This window comes from Lynx canadensis, chromosome C2 (assembly GCF_007474595.2).
Source record: "Lynx canadensis isolate LIC74 chromosome C2, mLynCan4.pri.v2, whole genome shotgun sequence".
In the NCBI taxonomy this organism is placed as follows: Eukaryota; Metazoa; Chordata; class Mammalia; order Carnivora; family Felidae; genus Lynx; species Lynx canadensis.
In genome coordinates, this window is record NC_044311.2 from 86,244,395 (window position 1) to 86,264,900 (window position 20,506).

Consider the following 20,506-nt stretch of genomic DNA (forward strand, 5'->3'; position numbering starts at 1 on the left):
ATCTCATGGTTCGTGGGTTCGAGCCCCGTGTCAAGGCTCTGTGCTGACAGCTGGAGCCTTGGAGCCTGCTTCAGATTCTGTGTCTCCCTCTCTGCCCTCCCTTGCTCATGCTCCATCTCTCTTTCTGTCTCCCTCTCTCTCTCTCTCTCTCTCAAAAATAAATAAACATTAAAAAATATTTTAAAAATTCATTACATATATAGAACACTACATTTTTCAATATGGTATAAATGAGGTATTACTGTTATTTCCAATGATGACAAGTATGGTGGAGAATATAATTTATATTTGCTGAAAATCTAGACTCCTAGAATCTTAGAATCACAAGTGACCCAAAAGACTTCAACAAAAATTCCCTCTTCTATAAAGGCAGTGAGAAAAGTGGACACAATTGTCAGAATAAAGTCGTTCAGAACTCTGGAAATTAACCAAAGGCTTGCAGCAATTCAGGAAGTGTTTATTCAAAATAAAAGAAGCAGAGGACTGAACCTTCATAAGAGTGAGCTTAGGGGGTTTTAACTTACCTAAGTCCCATCGCCTGTCCTCCAGCATCACAGTAACCTTGAAAAATAGTCCACATTTACAGTGAAAACCAGTGCGTCACAGCCACTAGAGAGCAGAATGGAGGTAGAACTTTCAGAGCCTCTTTCCCAGAGAGTTGTCATAATTTGACCTGTTTGGTGGTTCTTTAAAACCCCTTTGGAAGGCTCTCTGTATTAACCTGATTCAAAAGCCTTTTTCTCTGGGCTAGTTGTCAAAACAATTATAGGCACATTATGGCTGCCTGAGACATTGGATAATAGTTGAGGCAATCAGTAAGTTAATCAAAAGCTTAAAAGGAAAAAGTGGGGAATGAGCTCTCCATTAGGGCCTTTGAAAAACTATGACATATTCCTTGGAACCTAGGAAGACACATGTAGGTCCTGGACTGTGTACATACTCAGGAAAGGTCCTAAACTCACACCTCTGGCCGACTGTGATGCTCTAGGCAGACAGGAAGTGATAGTTAAGTCAGAGTTATCAGTTGCCTAGCTGCATGTTGAAAACATCACACAGCATACACACAGAGCCCTTCAGCAAAGAGGCCAGGCATTTAACGAAATCTCTTTCCAGTCATTAACTGACCACTAAGCTAACAAGGCAGAGACTTCATTGGCACACACATCACAAAATACAAACTTCATAGAATTCAGAAGTCACCAAAAATGACTATAATCAGCAACAATAACAAGCCCTGGGCAGAAAGACATATCTGATTTCCACAGTTGCACATTGTATTATTTTAAATGTCTAGTTTTCCACAAAAAACCATGAGACATGCAGAAAAACAAGAAAATAAGGCCTGTACACAGGAAAAAAGCAGTCAATAGAAACTGCCCCTAAGGGAGCCCAACATTGGACTTACTAAACCAAGACTTCAAATCAGATATTTTAAATATGTTCAAAGAACTAAAGAATGAAAGGGAAAAATAAACGAACAATATCTCAACAAGAAGAGAATTCAATAAAGAGATTTCTATTAGAAAAAAGAACCGAGTCGCCTGGGTGGCTCAATTGGTTAAGCCTCCGACTTTGGCTCAAGTCATGATCTCACAGTTGCGTGAGTTGGAGCACTGCATCAGGCTCTATGCTGACAAACTCAAAGCCTGGAGTCTGCTTTGGATTCTGTGTCTCTGTCTCTCTGCCCCTCCCCCACTCATGCTCTCTCTCAAAAATAAACATCAAAAAAACTTTAATAAATAGATAAAAGAAAAAAGAACCAAATAGAAATTCTGCAGGTAAGGGGCGCCTGGGTGGCGCAGTCAGTTAAGTGTCCGACTTCAGCCAGGTCATGATCTCGCAGTCCGTGAGTTCGAGCCCCGCGTCAGGCTCTGGGCTGATGGCTCGGAGCCTGGAGCCTGTTTCCGATTCTGTGTCTCCCTCTCTCTCTGCCCCTCCCCCGTTCATGCTCTGTCTCTCTCTGTCCCAAAAATAAATAAACGTTGAAAAAAAAAATTTAATAAAAAAAAAAAAATTCTGCAGGTAAGAAATACAGTAACTAAAATTCAAAAATACTCTAGACAAACTCAACAGATATGAGCTAGCAGAAGAAAAAGCAAACTTGAAGATATGTCTAGTGATATTATCCACACTGAAGAACAGAAAGAAAAAAGAATGAAGAAAAATTAACAGAGCCTCTGTGGGATATCATCAAATGTACAACATATACATAATGTATATTTATATGTAGTCACAGAATGACAAGAAAGATAGGAAGGGGCAGAAAGAATATTGAGTAAATAATGACTGAAAACCTTAAAATGTGGTGAGAAACATTGTACACATCCGAGAAGCTTAATGAACTACAAGTAGAATAAACGTGAAGAGATCCAAACCATGCACATATCATAATCAAACTATCAAAAGACAAAGATTGAACCTTGAAAGTAGAGAAAAATGATTCATTACATACAGGAGATCTTCAATAAGATTAGCATCTAATATGTTATCAAACACAGTGTAAGCCAGAAAGCAATAGGATGACCTATTCAAAGTTCTGAAAGAAAAATGGTATTAACCAAGGATTCTATATCCAGGAGCAAAATTGTCCTTCAGAAGCAAAGAACAAATCAAGACATTTCCAAGTAAGCAAAAGCTGAGGAAGTTCATCTCTAGTAGATCTGTTCTATAAGAAATACTAAAGGGAATCCTTCAGACTAAAATGAAAGGACACTGGAGAGTAACCTAAATCCATATGAAGAAATAAAGACTGTTATTAAACGGAACTACATAGGTAAATACAAAACAGAAACATATAAGTGTATTTTTTTATTTGTAGCTCTTTTTTTTTTTTACTATCTGATTTAAAAGACAGCTGAATAAAGCAATAACTTTAATCTGTGTTGATGGGTGCACACTTTATAAAGATGTAATTTATCACAAGGCAGGGTATAGGAGCAGAGCTTTTATATGCCATTGAAATTAAGTTGGTATTTAATCTAAAGTAGATCATTAGGTTAATTATAATCCAGAGAAACCACTAGGCTAATAACTGAAAATATATATAATAAACAAGGGAATTAAAACGGTACAATAGAAAGTATCTGTTTAACAAAAGAAGGTAGAAATGGAGGAATAGAGGAACAAAAAATATATCCGGCATGAAGAATACAGCAAACTAGACGACAAATCTTTTTCAACTACATTAAATGTAAATGAATTAAACACTCCAGTTAAAAGATATTGACAGGGTAGATTAAACAACGGGATCCAACTATATGCTGTCTGTAACAGACACACTTTAGATTCAAAGACAGTGGTTTATTTTTAACAAAGATTAAAAAGTTGGAAAAGATACACTATGCAAGCAGTAACCAAGAAACACTGAAGAGTGGCTATACTAATATCAGACAAAGAAAAGATAAAAATTGTTAGTGAAGACAAAGTATATTTTATAATGTATGTAAGTGTTGATAAATTTCTAGAAAGACATAAACTATTGAAACTGACTCAAAAAGAAATAGAAAATCTGTATAGACCTGTAACAATTAAGAAGACTGAATTGATAATCAAAATGTTTCACAAAGGTAAAAGCCCAGGACCAGATGGTTTTCACTGGTATGGTCTACCAAACATTTAAAGAAGAATTAACACCAGTCATTCACAAACTTCCCAAAAAAGGAATAGGCATGAAGAGCACTTCCCAACCCATTCTATGAAGCCATGCATTGTTCTTTTATCAAACCAACAAAGACATCATAGGAAGAAAAAACAAGAAACCAATATTCCTTATGTATATAGATGAAAAAATCCTTAACAGAATTGCAAACTGGATCCAGCAGGATAAAAAAAGATTATACACCAGCATAAAAAGGGAACTTTACACCATAATCAAGTGTAATTTATGGGATTAAGGAATGAATAGTTGGTTCAACATAAGAAAACCAATCAAACTAAGACACTATATTAATAAAGGACATAAATGATACAGTCATCTCAATAGTCACAGAAAACACTTCTCAAAAACCAACACCTTTACATCATAAAAACACTAAACAAATTAGGAATAGAACTTTCTCAACCTGCTAAAGGGTCTCTATGAAGAACCAATAGCTTACATCATACTAAATGCTAAAAAATGAAAGCTTTCCCTCTAAGATCACAAGACAAGCGTGTCCACTTCTGCTGCTCATTTTCAGTGCTGTACTGGAGTTTCTAGACAGGGCGGTTACAAGGAAAAAAAAAAAAGAGTCTTCCAGATTTAAAGGAAAACTATCTCTATTTGCAGATGCCATGATCTCTTATATATAGACAGTCTTAGAAAATCCAGCCACAACAAAAAAGCTACTAGAACTAATAAACAAGTTCAGCAATTTTGCAGGAGAGCAAATCACCGTACAAGAGACAGCTATGTTTCTGTTTACCAACCAGCATTAAACAACCTGAAAGTGGAACTAAGAAAACAATTTCACACATGACAATATTTAAAAGAGTAAAATACTGAGGAATAAAATTAACAATGTAGATAAAATGTAGAATGTAGAATAATACAATAGAGTATTATTCAGCCATAATAAGTAATGGAGCACTGATACATGCTACAAGGATGAACCATGAAAACATGCTAAGTGAAAGAAGCTGACACAATGGCTAAATATCATAGTATCAGTATCCCATTTATTTAAAATGTAGAAAACAGACATATCCATGGAGTCAGAAAGTAGGTTAGTAGTTGCCAGGAGCTGAGGGAAGAGGAGAATGGCTTATAATGGGTAGTGCGTTTCTTTTTGAGGTAATGAAAAAGTTTGGAATTAGATCATGGTGATAATTGCACATCCTTTTGAATGTTCTGAGAACCACTCAATTGTACACGTTGAAAGTGTGAATTTTATGTAAATTATATGTATAAAAAAGTGACTTAAGGCTATTTACATAAATATGTCTCTCAGTGCAAGGATTTCTTTTAAAATATCCTTGATACTGTATTTTCTGTTAAAATGTTCAGTAGATTTTGGACAGTTTTTAATTTGTAGTCTTGTTAACAAATTCTCTTTTGAATCTGTATAAGTTGTCTTCAGATCTCTTCTGTAACAGAAAGATTTGCTGCTCAGGAATAATTCATTAAGAATTACCTTTTCTACAACTATCTATGAAAATTTCTCTTCCTTTAAATTTCTTCCCTAGTTTATTCTTTAGGGAATTAGGAATTAGTTATACTTTATGCTCAGACTAGGTCTATTTAGGGGTGCCTGATTGGCTCAGTCAGTTAAGTGCCAGACTCTTGATTTCGGCTCATGTCGTGATCTCACTGTTCATGAGATCAAGCCCCACATCAGGCTCTGGGCTGACAGTGTGGAGACTGCTTGGTCCCTCTCTCTCTGCCACTCCCCTGTTCGTGCTCTCTCTCTCTCTCAAAAAAACATTTTTTTAAAAAAAAGCAGAACTACTTATATATTGTAGACTTTTTAATAGTCTTTAGCTAGAGATAATCTCTAATAAAACCACATTATGTTACATTTTTTTAGATTCAGATTTTTTTGGATCTTGATTTTCATTCAAGAACTACTAGGTATTTTCCCAAAGAATACAAAAATACTAATTCAAAGGAATATATGCATCCCAGTGTTTATAGCAGCATTATCTACAGTAGCCAAATATGGAAACAGTCCAAATGTCCATCAACTGATGAATGGATAAAGAAGATGTAGTGTGTGTATACACACACACACACACACACACACACACACACACACGAGAATATTAGCCATAAAAAAAGAATGAAATCTTGCCACTGCAACAACATAGCTCTATATGGAGCTGGAGAGTATTATGCTAAATGAAATAAGTCTGAGAAAGAAAAATATCATTTGTCTCATTTGTGGAATTTAAGAAACAAAACAAATGAACTAAGGGAAAGAGAGAGGCAAACCATGAAACAGTAACTATGGAGAACTCTCTGGTTACCAAGAGGGGAGGTGGCTGGGGGAATGGGTTAAATAGGTGATGGGGATTAAGGAGTGCCCTTGTAATGAGCACCAGGTGTTGTATGTAAGTGTTGAATCACTAAATTGTACAACTAAAACTAATATTACACTGTATACTAAGTGGAATTTAAATTACAACTTAAAAAAAAAAAAGTGGGTAGCTCAGTTGGTTGTCTGTCCAACTCTTGATTTCAGCTTGGGTCATGATCCCAGGGTCGTGGGATCGAACCCTGTGTCAGGCTCTGCACTGAGCATGGAACCTGATTAAGATTCTCCCTCTGCCCCTCTCCCCCACTCAAATGCTCACTCACTCCCTCTCTCTCTCTCAAAATAAAAAATAAAAATATATGTGTTTGTTTTAACTTAGCTGCATAATGACATCCTTTATACATAATATCAAATATCAGGTCTTTACATGGTTAAAATGTTTTTTATATAAATTTTATAATCCTAAGAATTTCTGGGCTTATAGTCATTTTTTCCAAAATTGGTATGTGAGCTTTAACAGGTTTGAGATTTGATGTCAACAAAACAGGCTTTCATATAAAAATTGCATGACAGTTCTTCTTCCTTTCCAGAAATATTTGATCAAGGTTTCAAGCATTACTATAGTCTATTTATTGCTGGTTCTTGGCGGGGTGGGGAGACAACTTAAGTATTTAAAGCTATTGTCATGTAAATATAATGCTTCCCTGAATGTCCATTTAATTTTTGCTAATAGTGGGAAAGGTATAGGCTCTTAAGATAGTGTGCTTGCAGCATATACTAGGTATCAGCAGCCTTTCAGAAATAGGAATTAAGTTGCTTATTCTGGAGTGGAATTGATCACCCCAGTAATTATTTTGGCCAGGGGAGGGCCCTGCGTACAAAACATTGTTCAAACAAATGCCTTGTTCATTTGATAACGTTTTCTCTCTTTAAATGTCAGCCCTTGAAATCTGAGCAATTTTAACACTTAAACAATTGCCTTTCTGTTACTCCAAAAGAACAGAGGCTTAGTTTGGGGAAGGAAGGAAGAAAATTGGAACTGAAATGAGTAATAGGAGTAAAAATATGGCAGGAGTTGAAAAGATGCTATATACAAAATGAACGTCCCTCTCATTGCTTGAGTTACTAAATGAACTATACAAAATAATGACACTTGTTGATATTTCAGGTTATCAAATTAAGCTATGTTTCCCAAAGGATTGGTGAACAACTTCCCAGAAAACTTGGGGAAAATTTTGGTTTTGCTCACTTGACTTGACGTTAAGCAGAGTATTTTTAGTGAGTAAAATTGTTTTCATTGATAGTAACATTCTGTTGAAATATATGATGTATTTTAGTAACTCGGAACAAGAAAATACTTTAATGATAAAGTAATTGCAAATTATTTTTTTTAACTGTGCCTACTCAAAGAACAGGCTATTGTGGTTTCTAATCAGTATGCATAATTTCTTTCAAATTTAAAATTCAATTTGATTTACAGGTAAACAGTGTTGACCTCAGAACTGCCAGCCATGAGCAGGCAGCAGCCGCTTTGAAAAATGCTGGCCAAGCTGTCACGATTGTTGCACAATATCGGCCTGAAGGTAGTAAAATTCTTGCTGTCTGTGTTTATTGTTTATTTCAGTTTTTAGAATTCTTCCTCTTACTGTTTAACTTTCCAAGCTTAACTTTTTTATGTTTTGGTCTCTTTTATTAATCTAGTGTTTGTTTAGTCTGAACCAAATTTACTATCCAGGTCAAAGTGTTTTCAATAGGATGTAGTAGTTTTATCTTCCAATTCCTTTGAGTATTTCATCATTATTTGGATTAATTGCCATGTGTTTATTATTTTTTTTAATCTGTCCTCAAACCAAATACATACCTTTACTAACTCAGGGATCCCAAAGGATCGTAAAAACTATATGCAATGATAGTAGCATTGCCAAAGAAAATTGGTCATCCCAATTTTTTCTGACTTTTGAAATTATATTTGTTAATATCAAGATTTAAGATACATTTTTAATAGCCTTTATTGGTGTTTAAAATAAATGGAAAAAATACAAGTTTGAAATGTAATGTGTTTCTAGATAGTGAAGTATCATGGACGTGACCTGACTGAGTTCCTAGGGGAAGAAGGTGGTAATGGAAAATTTGAGGTCATGCCATATTTAAACGTGTAAGACTCTAGTGTACATCAGCATAACCACTTCTCCAGTAAAACCTCAGTGGAATTTAAAAAGCTTAAGTACCCTGAAGGATATATAGCATACTGGTTAATGTTCATAAACAACAAGGTAAAGAAGGAAACAATGATGGAATTTATTTTTGTAACAAAACCTAATTTATTTATTTTATTTTATTTTTTTACTTGGTCAAAGTAGCATGTAGAGCTTTCCTTGCTATTTCATAGTACGTCCAGTTGTAAATCTTGGCATTTTAGGTCCAGTAAATGAACAGAGGTAAATTCATTTACATAATGGATAAACTCCAAATAAATTCACATTAACCAAACAGACTAATATATGAAGTCAGAATGCCAGTGTTTTAATGTTTATTTATTTATTGAGAGAGAGAGAATGCTTGCAAATGGGGGAAGGATCAAAAGAGAAGGAGAGAGGGAATCCTAAGCAGCCTCCACACTGTCAGTGCAGAGCCCAATTCAGGGCCTGATTTCACAAACTGTGAGATCATGACCTGAGCTGATATCAAGAGTCTGATGCTCAACTAACTTAGCCATTCAGGTGCCCCGAATGCCAATTTATTAATTCAGTGAGAAACAAAACCACCAGTGGGATTACGCATGCTTTTATCTTCTGACCAGCACATTCTTGCCCTGTAGGTATACTATATATACCTATATAGGCCAAGTTATCAGTATTTACTAAGATACTGGTTTCTTAGTATTATAGAAAGTCTCTCACTTATATGTTCCTAAGGAATATAGACTATTTAGGTATAATTAAAGATAAGTCAATATCTGACCTCCCAAGAAAACGCACAAAAGCCAACAAGGAAAATAAAACATACACACACTTACACCCACACAACTCCACCTCACATTAAGCAAAACTAAGATGACTGATACAAGACCTAGACAACATAACATAGTCAAAGCCTTGCTTACTCAGCTTCAGATCTGCACAGAAGAGAAGAGTGAAAACATGGAACGTTGAGAATTCTCAGTGGTGGCAGAACTTAGAATATGACCGAAAGTTGGTGAGGGCTTCTTTTTGTGGTATAAAAACATCATCTTTTATTTTTGACAAGCCTCATGGGAATTCAGGGAACATGCTAAAAAATAGAAGTCATCCTGGATGTGGTTTAGTTTAGGGAAGTAGTATTTGGATAAAGGAATCTGTCTTGATAGCCTCAGATAATGTGACAGTCTTTTGGTTTTAAAGGCCATGAAGGTAACCTGTGCTTCCATCCCCCCTGCACTCCCAAGCTTTCTGGTTCAGCCAAATAGCTTGTCCAGCAAATTCCAATTCATTCTGTAATAAGTAGGAAAAAAGTATGGCCTGGCATTCATACAAAGATATTGATAAGAAGAGATGGAAACAAACAGCAAACTTAGCAACAGATAAAAGTTTCTCTCTCTCTCTCTCTCTCTCTCTCTCTCTCTCTCTCTCTCTCTCACACACACACACACACACACACACACACACACACACATCATTGGCATAAATCAGCTGAAAACTTGATATTAATGTTTTTAACAATCCATGCATCCATTTCTTTGAAAGACCACTAAATACAGGTGTAAGAATTGTAAGGGAAAATGGCTTCACAACCCAAAGAGATTGATTTTGAGATAGCAGAACCCAGGAAAGAAGAAGAAAGCAAACAGTTTTTAAATTGAACCCAAAGACACAGACAGTGCAGAAAATTCAATAGAAGACATAGAAAATATAATAGGAAAAATAAATAAAATGAAACAGAATTTTAAGAGATTAGAGAGAAAATATTAGCAATGGAAGACAGGCAAGTATATATACCTAACATATACAAATTAGACTTTCTTTAAAAATTTTTTTAGGGGCACCTGGGTGGCTCAGTCGGTTGGGTGTCCGACTTCAGCTCAGGTCATGATCTCGCAGCTTGTGAGTTCGGGCCCCGTGTCAGGGTCTGTGCTGACAGCTCAGAGCCTGGGAGCTGCTTTGGATTCTGTGTCTCCCTCTCTCTTTGCCCCTACCCTGCTCACACTCTGTCTTTCTCTCTCTCTCAAAAACAAATAATAAAACATTAAAAATTTTTTTTAATTTAAAAAAAAGTTTTTTAAAGAAAAGAATAAATGTTTGAAATTATACATTCAAGAAAACTTTACTGAATTAAAAAGAAGTGAATATTTCTGTTAAAAGGATACAACAAGATAGAAAATTGAATGCTTAAAAATTCAGACATATTCTAGTTAATGTTTATCAAGAATCTTCTGAGACCCAGGTAAAAATATTGAGTTATATTTAATGAGGAGTTAAAAATTGATAGAAGGAAGAACTGCTGTAATACTTGGTAAGCATAGACCAGAACAAGGATAGTTAACTCTACCATTTTTGTATTTAGCTGCTTTTAACTAAGTGTAATGTACATCTCTGTGCACTAGATTTACTTGCCACTGATGGCAAGGTGGGAAAGGTGGGCTGCCATTTTCCTAGAATAGTTATTGAATGGGTCTCAAATTGCCCTTTGAGATTATCTTTTCTGGGCTTATACTGTGTTTCTCTTCTTTCTTGTTCTTTTTTGTTATTTTTGTACTTCTATATGAACCTTTCTGATTAATACTTTTTCTTTAGTTGTATTCAAATTTTAAACTGTTCTCTTGATGGAACCATTTTTTTATCAAGGAGAATTTGCATTCTACTTTGATTGTTCAAATAGCTATTATTTAGTAGCTATCTTCTCTGTTTCCAGATTACTTTTATATATGTATTTTTTTCCAAATGTTCCTGAGCACCAAACATATTATAGATCCTATTTGATATCACAAGCTGTATTTCTCCATAGTGTTTGCATCTGAGCATGTCTGAAACAATTATTTTACTGTTGAAGTAAATGACACCTCCATTGATTCTTAAGCCAGAAGCCTGAGTCATTCTTGACCACCCTCCCCTTTCTCAATCTCTGTATCACAGTCACTTCCCTAACCAAAGCCACCATCATCTCTTACCTAAACTATTCTAATAGCCTCTAACAAGAATACTTACTTCTTGCGTGATTTTCTCCAATCTGTTCTCTGTTCATCAAGCAAAATTATCTTTTTAAATACAAAGATTGCATTGTGTCCTTTCCCATTTAAAACATTTTTCATTAAACTCTGAATAAAATCTAAACCCTTTGATAGGACCTGTAAGGAAGGCCCTATGTGATTGAGCACAGCACAACATATGTGATCACTGTATGCCCTCTACTCCTTCCTTTGCTCCTTAGACTCTAACCATACCAGCCTTCTTTCAGACCCTTTGTTGCATCATATACTATCCTAATTCTCTGCTCATTCTGTTCTTGCTTATTCTTTTTCTTTACTCTTTGTGTGGCTAGCTCTTTCTCATGATTGCATATCTCCTAGCACTGTGATAGTTTTTTTCTTTATAACACTGAACACAGTTTATATGTTTATTTAGGTGCCTGTGTGTTTATTATTTATTTAAACCTTTCTCTAGAGCCTTATGAAATATGTAGCTATATTCCTACATACAGATGATGAAATAGGCTCAGATAACAAAGCTACTAATAGCTAGAATTCAGTCCCAGATCCTATTACCTTCAAAATCTAGATACTTTTCACTGGGAATATTTTAATGAGTGCCCAGTCTGGCAATGTTGATGTCTTTTACCATGGCTATGTTACCGTTGCCTAATAAAAACAAGGTAAGTACCAAAAAACACAGAAGACAGACTTTGCCTCAGGAATTCAAAAGGAAGTACGTTGCCTGGCATGAGAAAAGATACCATTGAGTAGGATTGGGGCTTAACTGGCAACCTAAAGAATGGATAGGATTTAGATGGGCAGAGAGAAGAAATGACATGGTAGGTTAAAAAAAAGAAGGAAAGAAAGAAAGAAGAGGGCAAAAAAAAAAAAAAAAAAAAAAAAAAAACCAAAAAACCGGAAGACCAAAAATAGGAGAGTTAAAATTTAAAATCATGTTTTAGGTATTTTGAAAACACCTGACCTCCTTGCTGTATTGCTACTTACCTTGTTTATAAGGCAATATATTTTGCTTTAATTATTTTTTTAACAAATGTATTTTTGTTATACAGCACTTTAAAAAAAAAACAAAACATATTCCACATCATCAGTGTGTAACTGCTTTGAGGGCCAAGGACATAAGTTGAAAGTTCAGATTTTGTTTCTCAATGAACTGGCCATTTTAAGAAGTATAGAAGGAATCACCTGACACTGATAATCAGTCATCTTTCTGCAGTTAGTATCTTCCTTTATTAATGATGAATCTTTTGGGATTCTCTGCTTCATTGATAATCTGACGTACATATATACATACAAACAGACAAAGAGCAAAGAGGTAAGCTTTTGGTAGGAGTAAGTTTTTATCTTTCAGGATCTATAGCTCTAATCAAACTTGGGCACTGGATGCTAGTTTTTGACTTTGTATTCAGAAATTACAAAATTTTAATAGTTCCTCATCCATATAGTTCAAGAACTTCCTATAGGTTGGGTAATAGAATATAATAGAAAAAATTGTGTGCTGGTTATGGTACTAACCATGTTACATTAACTTCTTTTATTCCCATAAAACCCTATAAAGTAGGCACTGTTATCTCCATTTGACATTACAGGTGAGTAAAGAAAGGCACAAAAAATTTAAGTAGTTTGCCAATTATACAGCTATTAAGTGGTTAAGATTTCTTCTAGCTCCCTTTTTAGAAGAGGAAAAACTTGCTAACCTTTCAGTGGCTGGGGCCTGTAACTTAAACTAGTAAAAGATAGACTCACAAGAGAAAAGGGTTTATATTATATGCATATGAGGAGCCAACAAAAGAAGTAGGACTCATTAATAACTTATATACCTAACTTCCTATGGGAAAAAGGGTGGAGAGAAAAACTTTCTATGGAAAAAATAAATAGGGTTCTTCAGGAAAGGCCAATGGGCTTTTAGGAAAAAGTTTGTGATAATGTTTGCTATATACATATGAATAGTCTTTCCATCTCAAAGCCATAATACTCCCCAGGAGAGGGGATTTATGATAGCCTTATTTCCTGAAAGTTGCTGCTTTTGGTCAGATAAGGGAAGCTCTGAGAAGGTTTCCCCCCTCCCCGCCCCCCCCCCCCCCCCCCCCCCGCATTTGTTGAATGTTGAATCTGCAGTGTCTTCAGCTTAAAATAATCTGAGGTTCCAAGTGGGCTCCACATCCTGAAAAGCCCTGATCTCAATAATTTTATCTCATTGTTCCTCAAGCACACTTTATCAACTTTCAGACCTTAAATTTATATTTTTGGTTCAAAAAATACTGATTATATTGCAAACTGCTGTACTATAAAGGAATGGAGATAAAAGAAAAAGAATTAAACCTAGATTAAACTTACTTTCTCTTTTCCATTGTTTGTCTTAAATTTGTGATTTTTTTCTTTACACAAGAAAAAAAATTCCTTGAAGTTTGTATTCTTATTCCGAAGTTGTTTGTTTGTTTTTTTTTAATGTTTATTACTTATTTTTGAGAGAGGGAGAGACAGAGTGCAAGTAGGGAGGAGCAGAGAGAGAGGGAGACACAGAATCCAAAGCAGGCTCCAGGCTCTGAGCTGTCAGCACAGAGCCCGATGTGGGGCTTGAACTCACAGACCGGGAGATCACAACCTGAGCCGAAGCCAGACGCTCAACCGACTGAGCCACCCAGGCGCCCCTCTTATTCCTAAATTTTAAGTGACTAAACTGAAATCTAGAAAAGTTGAAACATTTGGTCAGAGCCACCGAACTTGTCTGAGTTCCAGAGCTTTAATTTAAATCCCAGTTGCAGAGGTGGAGTTTAACCCCAGTCTCCTCATTTTATTTCTTTTATTTCTTGTAACAACCAAGGAGAAGAGAGGTAGAGACTAAATGGAGAGATTGTATTGGACTAGTGACATTTCTTTGCAGACAAGCATTTGTCATCTCTCATAGTGACTTTCTGTAGTAGGTTACTAATTAAGATTTGTTTTAGTCTCTTTCCTTGCTACATCTTTCTCCCCTTTCTTACTACTTAACCAACCTGCCTTCTTACTCAGAACATTTTCCTTTTTCTTCTCTAAACCAGTCATATCTGTTCTCTAAGATTTATTGCTCTCAGATGTTAAGTTCTACATTTAATTAACATATTTAATTAGAGTATAAATGAATTTTACTCTTCATAGTTAGGATTGTAGGTTTCAGAGAGATTGGGGGAGGTACAGTTTATCCCCAGTCTCTTCCCCTCCTTCCTTCCATCTTTTCAATTCTAGTGAGGCCAAAACAAGGATTAGAAGTTGAAAAGGGGAATAAAATGCAGAAAATCAGCTATTAAACATGTTCTCTCCTCTTACAAGAACACACATATTATTTGACTTATGGCCAGCAGTTCAGAGACTCCCTAAATATATTTCATGACAAGTTTGGAATTTCTGAAATGCTGAATGGAGAAAACTTTCTGTATAACATTTCAGCTCTCTCCCAGTGGTGCCTTTCCTGGAATGAGTTGTGATGTGATTTCTAGGAGAGGGATGTAAATGACTTAACTGAAAAAGAAATTAAACTCTCCCCTCAAAATAAAGTCTAAGAAAATATATATAGGATGGGTATATAGTGAAAATTGATAGATCTAAAAATATGAGTTGATTGGAGCAGACAGGAAAAAGAGGAATCTTAGCTAGGTAAATGAAATGGGAGGTTTAAAGGAAAAGTAAACAAAGTATTGAAGTATGTTCTGAACTGACAGATGGTTAGGAGGAATTGTTTGTTAATAGTAAGTAAAGACCATAAATATGAAAATCTGAATAGAGTAAACATAGTAAATGAGGCACAAATTTAAGAAATTAACAATAATTGACTTAGTTCTCCAGTATCTTAAATGTTGACTATCTGAGACTTTAACTGCTTTATAGTAACTTAGTTACCTCTTGGGAAAGAGAATTCTCCTTTACCATAAAAAATAATGTGTTCTTTTTACCGAATTTTTTTAAATTTCTAAATGTGTAACATTTTAACGTTTATTTTTGGGACAGAGAGAGACAGAGCATGAACGGGGGAGGGGCAGAGAGAGAGGGAGACACAGAATCGGAAACAGGCTCCAGGCTCTGAGCCATCAGCCCAGAGCCTGACGCGGGGCTCGAACTCACGGACCGCGAGATCGTGACCTGGGTGAAGTCGGACGCTTAACCGACTGCGCCACCCAGGCGCCCCTAAATGTGTAACATTTTAAATCACTAGGACTTCCATTGATTTGGCTGGCAAAATCACTGAAGACAACTAATAATGCTACATGAAATATAATGAATATTTTATTAAAGGCATCATAGAGCTGTTAAGGCAGTAAAGAATTATCAAAAAGTGAATGAAAACTAGGAACTCAGCTGAAGAAGCACAGACATTACTTTTGTATAAGAGCTGTGATGTAATGACTTACAAGAGCCAATTGTTGAATTTTCAGGAATTTTGCAAAGTAGTTGTTAAGCACAGCCATTATTAAACATAAAATTATGGGACTCCTGGCTGGCTCAGTCAGTGGAACATGGGACTCTTGATCTCAGGGTTGTAAGTTTGAGCCCCATGTTAGGTGTAGAGATTTTAAAAAATAAAATGTTTAAAATAAATAAATGAATAAATGTACAGGTAAGATATATTTAAAAGATTAAAATATTAAAAACAAGAGTAATAAATATCAAAAACTCAAAACTTCCTAATAATTTTCTAGGACAACCGCTAAAATAATATATTGATAGAGTAGTGGGACAAATAGAAAATTAAAAATAAGATAGCAGATTTAAAGTGAAATTGCCCAGAACAATCCCCCCTTACCAGAAAAAAAATTATGATAGCAAAACCAAAATTTAACAAAACTAGACCTTTAACAAAACTAGATGAAAAGGTATCCCATGAACCCCAAAATACAAGCAAGTATAAACAAGTTCTCAAGAACTATGAGACCCTGTAATACCAACATCTGTACAAGGGGAAGCCGCACAAGAAGCCCAAGAGCTAATGAATACTAACTAGAAAATACAGTGGCCAGTATAAGAACAGCACCTGCAACTGTAAGGGTTTTTGCACAATCTGCATGTTAAGCGCAGGGGATCTGCAGTAAGGTATGAAGGAGATGGAACAGTCTGTGCCCTCTGACACAACTAACCAGTGTTAGCTCCATTTCAGTTCAAAGCCACAGAGCAAAGGAAAACTACTGAGAATAAAATCCAAATTGAGTAGGATAGGATAATAGGGCCAAAGGAAATAGAAGGTCCAGACAAGTAGGGGGAAAGTAAACCACCAGGAGATCTCACAGTGTAGGAGATCATGTCTTTGAACACTTGACAGAAACAACAAAAGAGGGAGCTCCAGAGCTGTGAAGATAGAAAAGCTATCCTGACCCAATAGTCTTATCTGAAGTTCAGGGAAACTAATTTGACATAAAAGTGAACAGGGGCACCTGGGTGGCTCAGTCAGTTAAGCATCCATCTTTGGTTCAGGTCATGATCTCACAGTCTGTGAATTCAAGCCCTGTGTCAGGCTCTGTGCTGACAGCTTGGAGCCTGGAGCCTGCTTCAGATTCTGTGTCTCCCTCTCTGTCTGCCCCTCTCCTGCTCATTTTCTCTCTCTATCTCTCTCAAAAAATAAGCATTAAAAAAATTTTTAATGAACAACAGAAAAGGATCACTGTGGAATCCAATAGAAATCTATTTGGAAAATGAAAATAAGGATAAGAATAACATCTCCACAATGAAAGTATGCCAGAAAAACTTGCCTATGAAATAAATGAAAAGTGTACCTTCATATTTCAAAACAAGTTAAAGAAAAAATATGGAATGTAAGAAATAACATAAATGAATTGATAGAACTTAGAAAATTATTATAAATAAAGAAAAAATTTTTTTCAAAAGTTAAGTTTAACAAAGGAGCACGGTATTTCCTTAAAGCAAGTATGTAACAAAGAGGACTTTTTCAAAAACCAAAAATAAGAGCTCTTTACCTTCCATATCCTGATCAACTTAGTCCTAAGGTGGTTATCTGTATTGCAGGGCTAGGGAGGTTGGAGACAGTTATGGTGACCCATTAGGACTTAATTATGAAGAGAGGGCTTCCACATAAGGGAGTGTCCTGGTGTGAGGAATCAGAGTCTGAGCAGAATTAGGAGGGTAACACATGGTACTGGTGAGTCAAGAAAGTAGGTGGTAGTAGAGACAGAGGACTCCTTACATACAGAGAGATTGACCAAATGGATACATACATGCTAAGGTTAATGTTACCTATAATTTTCATTTTTAGAGTAGAAAGTAATAAATATGGAAAGGGAGAAAACTAAAATGTAAACCCTATAATATTAGGTTAGAATTGGAGAAATTGGTCTAAACATAAGGTTTTTAATTTATATAAACATAGTTATAAATGTGTATCTGTTTTACATATGGATATTAAATTTATATACAATTCTCTAGCTGTATCCACTGAGAGAGCCTGGGCCCAATAGCAGTGAGCACACCTAACACTTAGATCTTGGCCTCTAAATACTCTTCCCCACCAAAATTACCAAGGCTGTTTGGATTAATGGCTGTTTCCAGGTGTGGGGAAGGGAAAGTACTAGATTTTTCTGTAATATTCTGTGCTAGATGAAGGAAACGTGTCAAAAGGACAGAAAATCCAGTTTGAAAGGGTTCCCACTGGCTAAATTGAGAACAATTTGAGCATCAAATTGATGATGATAATACCAGCTTATACTGCACTGAATAAATTAGGAAATCATGAGTCAGGCTTGGCACTGAAAGCATGAAACCTACTTGGGAATCTCTCTCTGCCCCTCCCCCCACCGGGCACTCTGTCATCCACCCTCTTTCTCTCACAATAAATATTTAAAAAAAAAAAAAAAAAAGAACATAACATCTTTTCCGTGATACTCCTGCAAGATTTACATAACTGGAACCTAATCATGTGGAAACATCAGACAAACCTAAATTGAGAGATGTTCTATAAAATAATTGACCTGTAATGTTCAATAGTATCAACACTACAAAGTCGAGGGAAGAAAACTGAGAGACTGTTGTGACTGAAAGATACTAAAAAGATATGACAACTCATGATTTCAGTCTAGATCTTTGATCCCTTTGCTATAAAGGGCATTACTGGGGAAACTCAAGTAGGGTGTGAGCATTCGATGGTAGTAATGTATTAATTTTACTTTGATTTTGATGGTTTTGTTGTTGTATAAGAAAATATATTTAGGGGTACCTGGGTGGCTCAGTCAGTTAAGTGTCTGACTCTTGATTTCGACTCAGGTCATGATCCCAGGGTCATGGGATTGAGCCCCACGTAGGACACACAATGCCCCACGTTGAGCATGGAGCCTGCTTAAGATTCTGCTCTCTCCCTGCCCTTCTCCTCCCTCACACTTTCTCTAGAATAAATATATATATGTGTGTGTGTATGTGTATTTATATATTTGTAGTTTATTTACTTATTTATTTATAGGAAATATTCAACGGTGGTGCGACATCAAGGTAGCAAGTTACTCTCAAATGGTTCAGGAAAAACAGTTGGGGATTGCTTCAATCTTTGGAAAATATGTTAATAAAAAAAGAAAAAGAATAAAAAAGGATTTGAGAATGACAGATAAAGTAGACAAAGGATATTCAGCATACATGTGGGAGTCTCATAGGAAAAAAACAAAACAATGCATATAGAACATATTAAAAATACATAAACAAAACTTTTCTAAAATTAAAAAACTCAAAATATATATCAAAAAGACATTCTGTTTACCTAAGATTATAACTAGCACTGAGAAATATTCTCACAAAATTATTGGACTTAAAATTATTAAGATTAAAAGAAAAATACACACAGACACACCCTTCCCACCCCCAGCAAGCCCCTCAGCCTCCCTGCTCTCCCTTGCCTGGCTCCATTCCCCTGTGACCCCTCCCACCCCCCACTCCCAGGACTGGTCTGGCCTGTTCCATCTATTCAGAAAGACATTGAAACTGAAAACAAATTGAGAACAAACCAAAAAGTTGTATGGCAGTTTTAACTATCACTCATTTTTTTTTAATGTTTGTTTATTTTTGAGAGAGCATGACAGGGAGACAGAGGATCCAAAGCCACCTCTGCACTGATAAAAGTAAGCCCGTTATGGGGATTGAACTTGTGAGTTGTGAGATCATGACCTGAGCTGAAGTTGGATGCTTAACCAACTGAGCCACCCAGGTGCCCCTCTATCACTCATTTTTAACTTCATAAGTAAATGATAACAAAAACCTCAAAAAATAAAAGAAAAAGGGGCACCTGGGTGGCTCAGTCAGTTAAATGCCTGACTCTTGATTTTGGCTCAGGTCATGATCCCATGGTTTGTGGATTTGAACCCTGCTTTGGACTCCCTGCTGACAGAGAAACCTGCATGGGATTCTTTCCCTCTCTGCCCCTTCCCTGCTCCTGCACACACACTCCCTCTTTCTCTCTCAAAATAAATTAACTTAGGGGTGCCTGGGTGGCTCAGTCAGTTAAGCATCCGACTTCAGCTCAGGTCATGATCTCAAGGTTCATGAATTCAAGCCCCGCATCAGGCTCTGTGCTGACAGCTCAGAGCCTGGAGCCTGCTTCGGATTCTGTGTCTCCTTCTGTCTCTGTTCCTCCCCTACTTGTACTCTCTTCCTCTCTCTCTCAAAAATAAACAAAGATTAAAAAAATTTTTTTTGATTAAAAAAAAATTAGAAAAGAAAAAGAAAAATTCACTTGAATTCCAGGCCAAAGGAAAAACATTGCTCTTTAAATGAAAGAAATGAGGTAGTCATTAGAACTTCATTAGCAATGGTTTAAAGGAGACAGTGGAGTCAACATTTTCAAAGAATCAAGGAAAGAAACTGAATCAAATAGACTTTCACATATAAAGGCTGCAGTCAAATGTATCAACAACAGATTGGTATTCTGATGATACTGTTCATATAAACACTCTGAGAAGAGAGAACAAAGTTCAGACACTCAAAATGATGGGAGAGATACTGACATAAAGACTGATGCTAGCAATTAATTGCAATTAGTTACGATAGTTGTAAGGGGAGAGTGTATAATATGAAAAGACTGTATGCTCTGACAATTTGGATAAAGTATAATTATTAGAAAATGGGGAGTTTGAAGATGCTATGAAAATAGAATAAGCTTTGTGATTGCTTTAAAGTTTTTAACTGTACATAAAAGGATAATATTTCAGTTTGGCTCTGAAGTGATTGCTCATGGTGGAGGGGGCAAAAGCCAAACAAAAGGTTATCATTAGAACAAAAGAATAAACTGTACTAATTTTATATTTATATATTTATTTTTGAAAGTATATAAAACTTATTCTTTGTTTTAGGAATTTCATATGTATTTTTAAATTTAGGAAGGCTTGTCCTTGGTGTGTGGGTGTGTATGACC

At 35.8% G+C, this 20,506-nt stretch overlaps 1 protein-coding gene across 16 annotated transcripts in view; it reads left to right on the forward strand.

The window, feature by feature from the left end:
- Positions 1 to 20,506, forward strand: part of DLG1 (discs large MAGUK scaffold protein 1) — a 278,066-nt gene that overhangs the window by 202,599 nt on the left and 54,961 nt on the right. For all 16 annotated transcript variants that reach the window (XM_030330682.1, XM_030330683.1, XM_030330680.1 and 13 more), the window contains one exon: positions 7,432 to 7,534. In XM_030330682.1, coding sequence (XP_030186542.1) covers positions 7,432 to 7,534 — 103 coding nt within the window. The remainder of the gene's footprint in view (positions 1 to 7,431; positions 7,535 to 20,506) is intronic.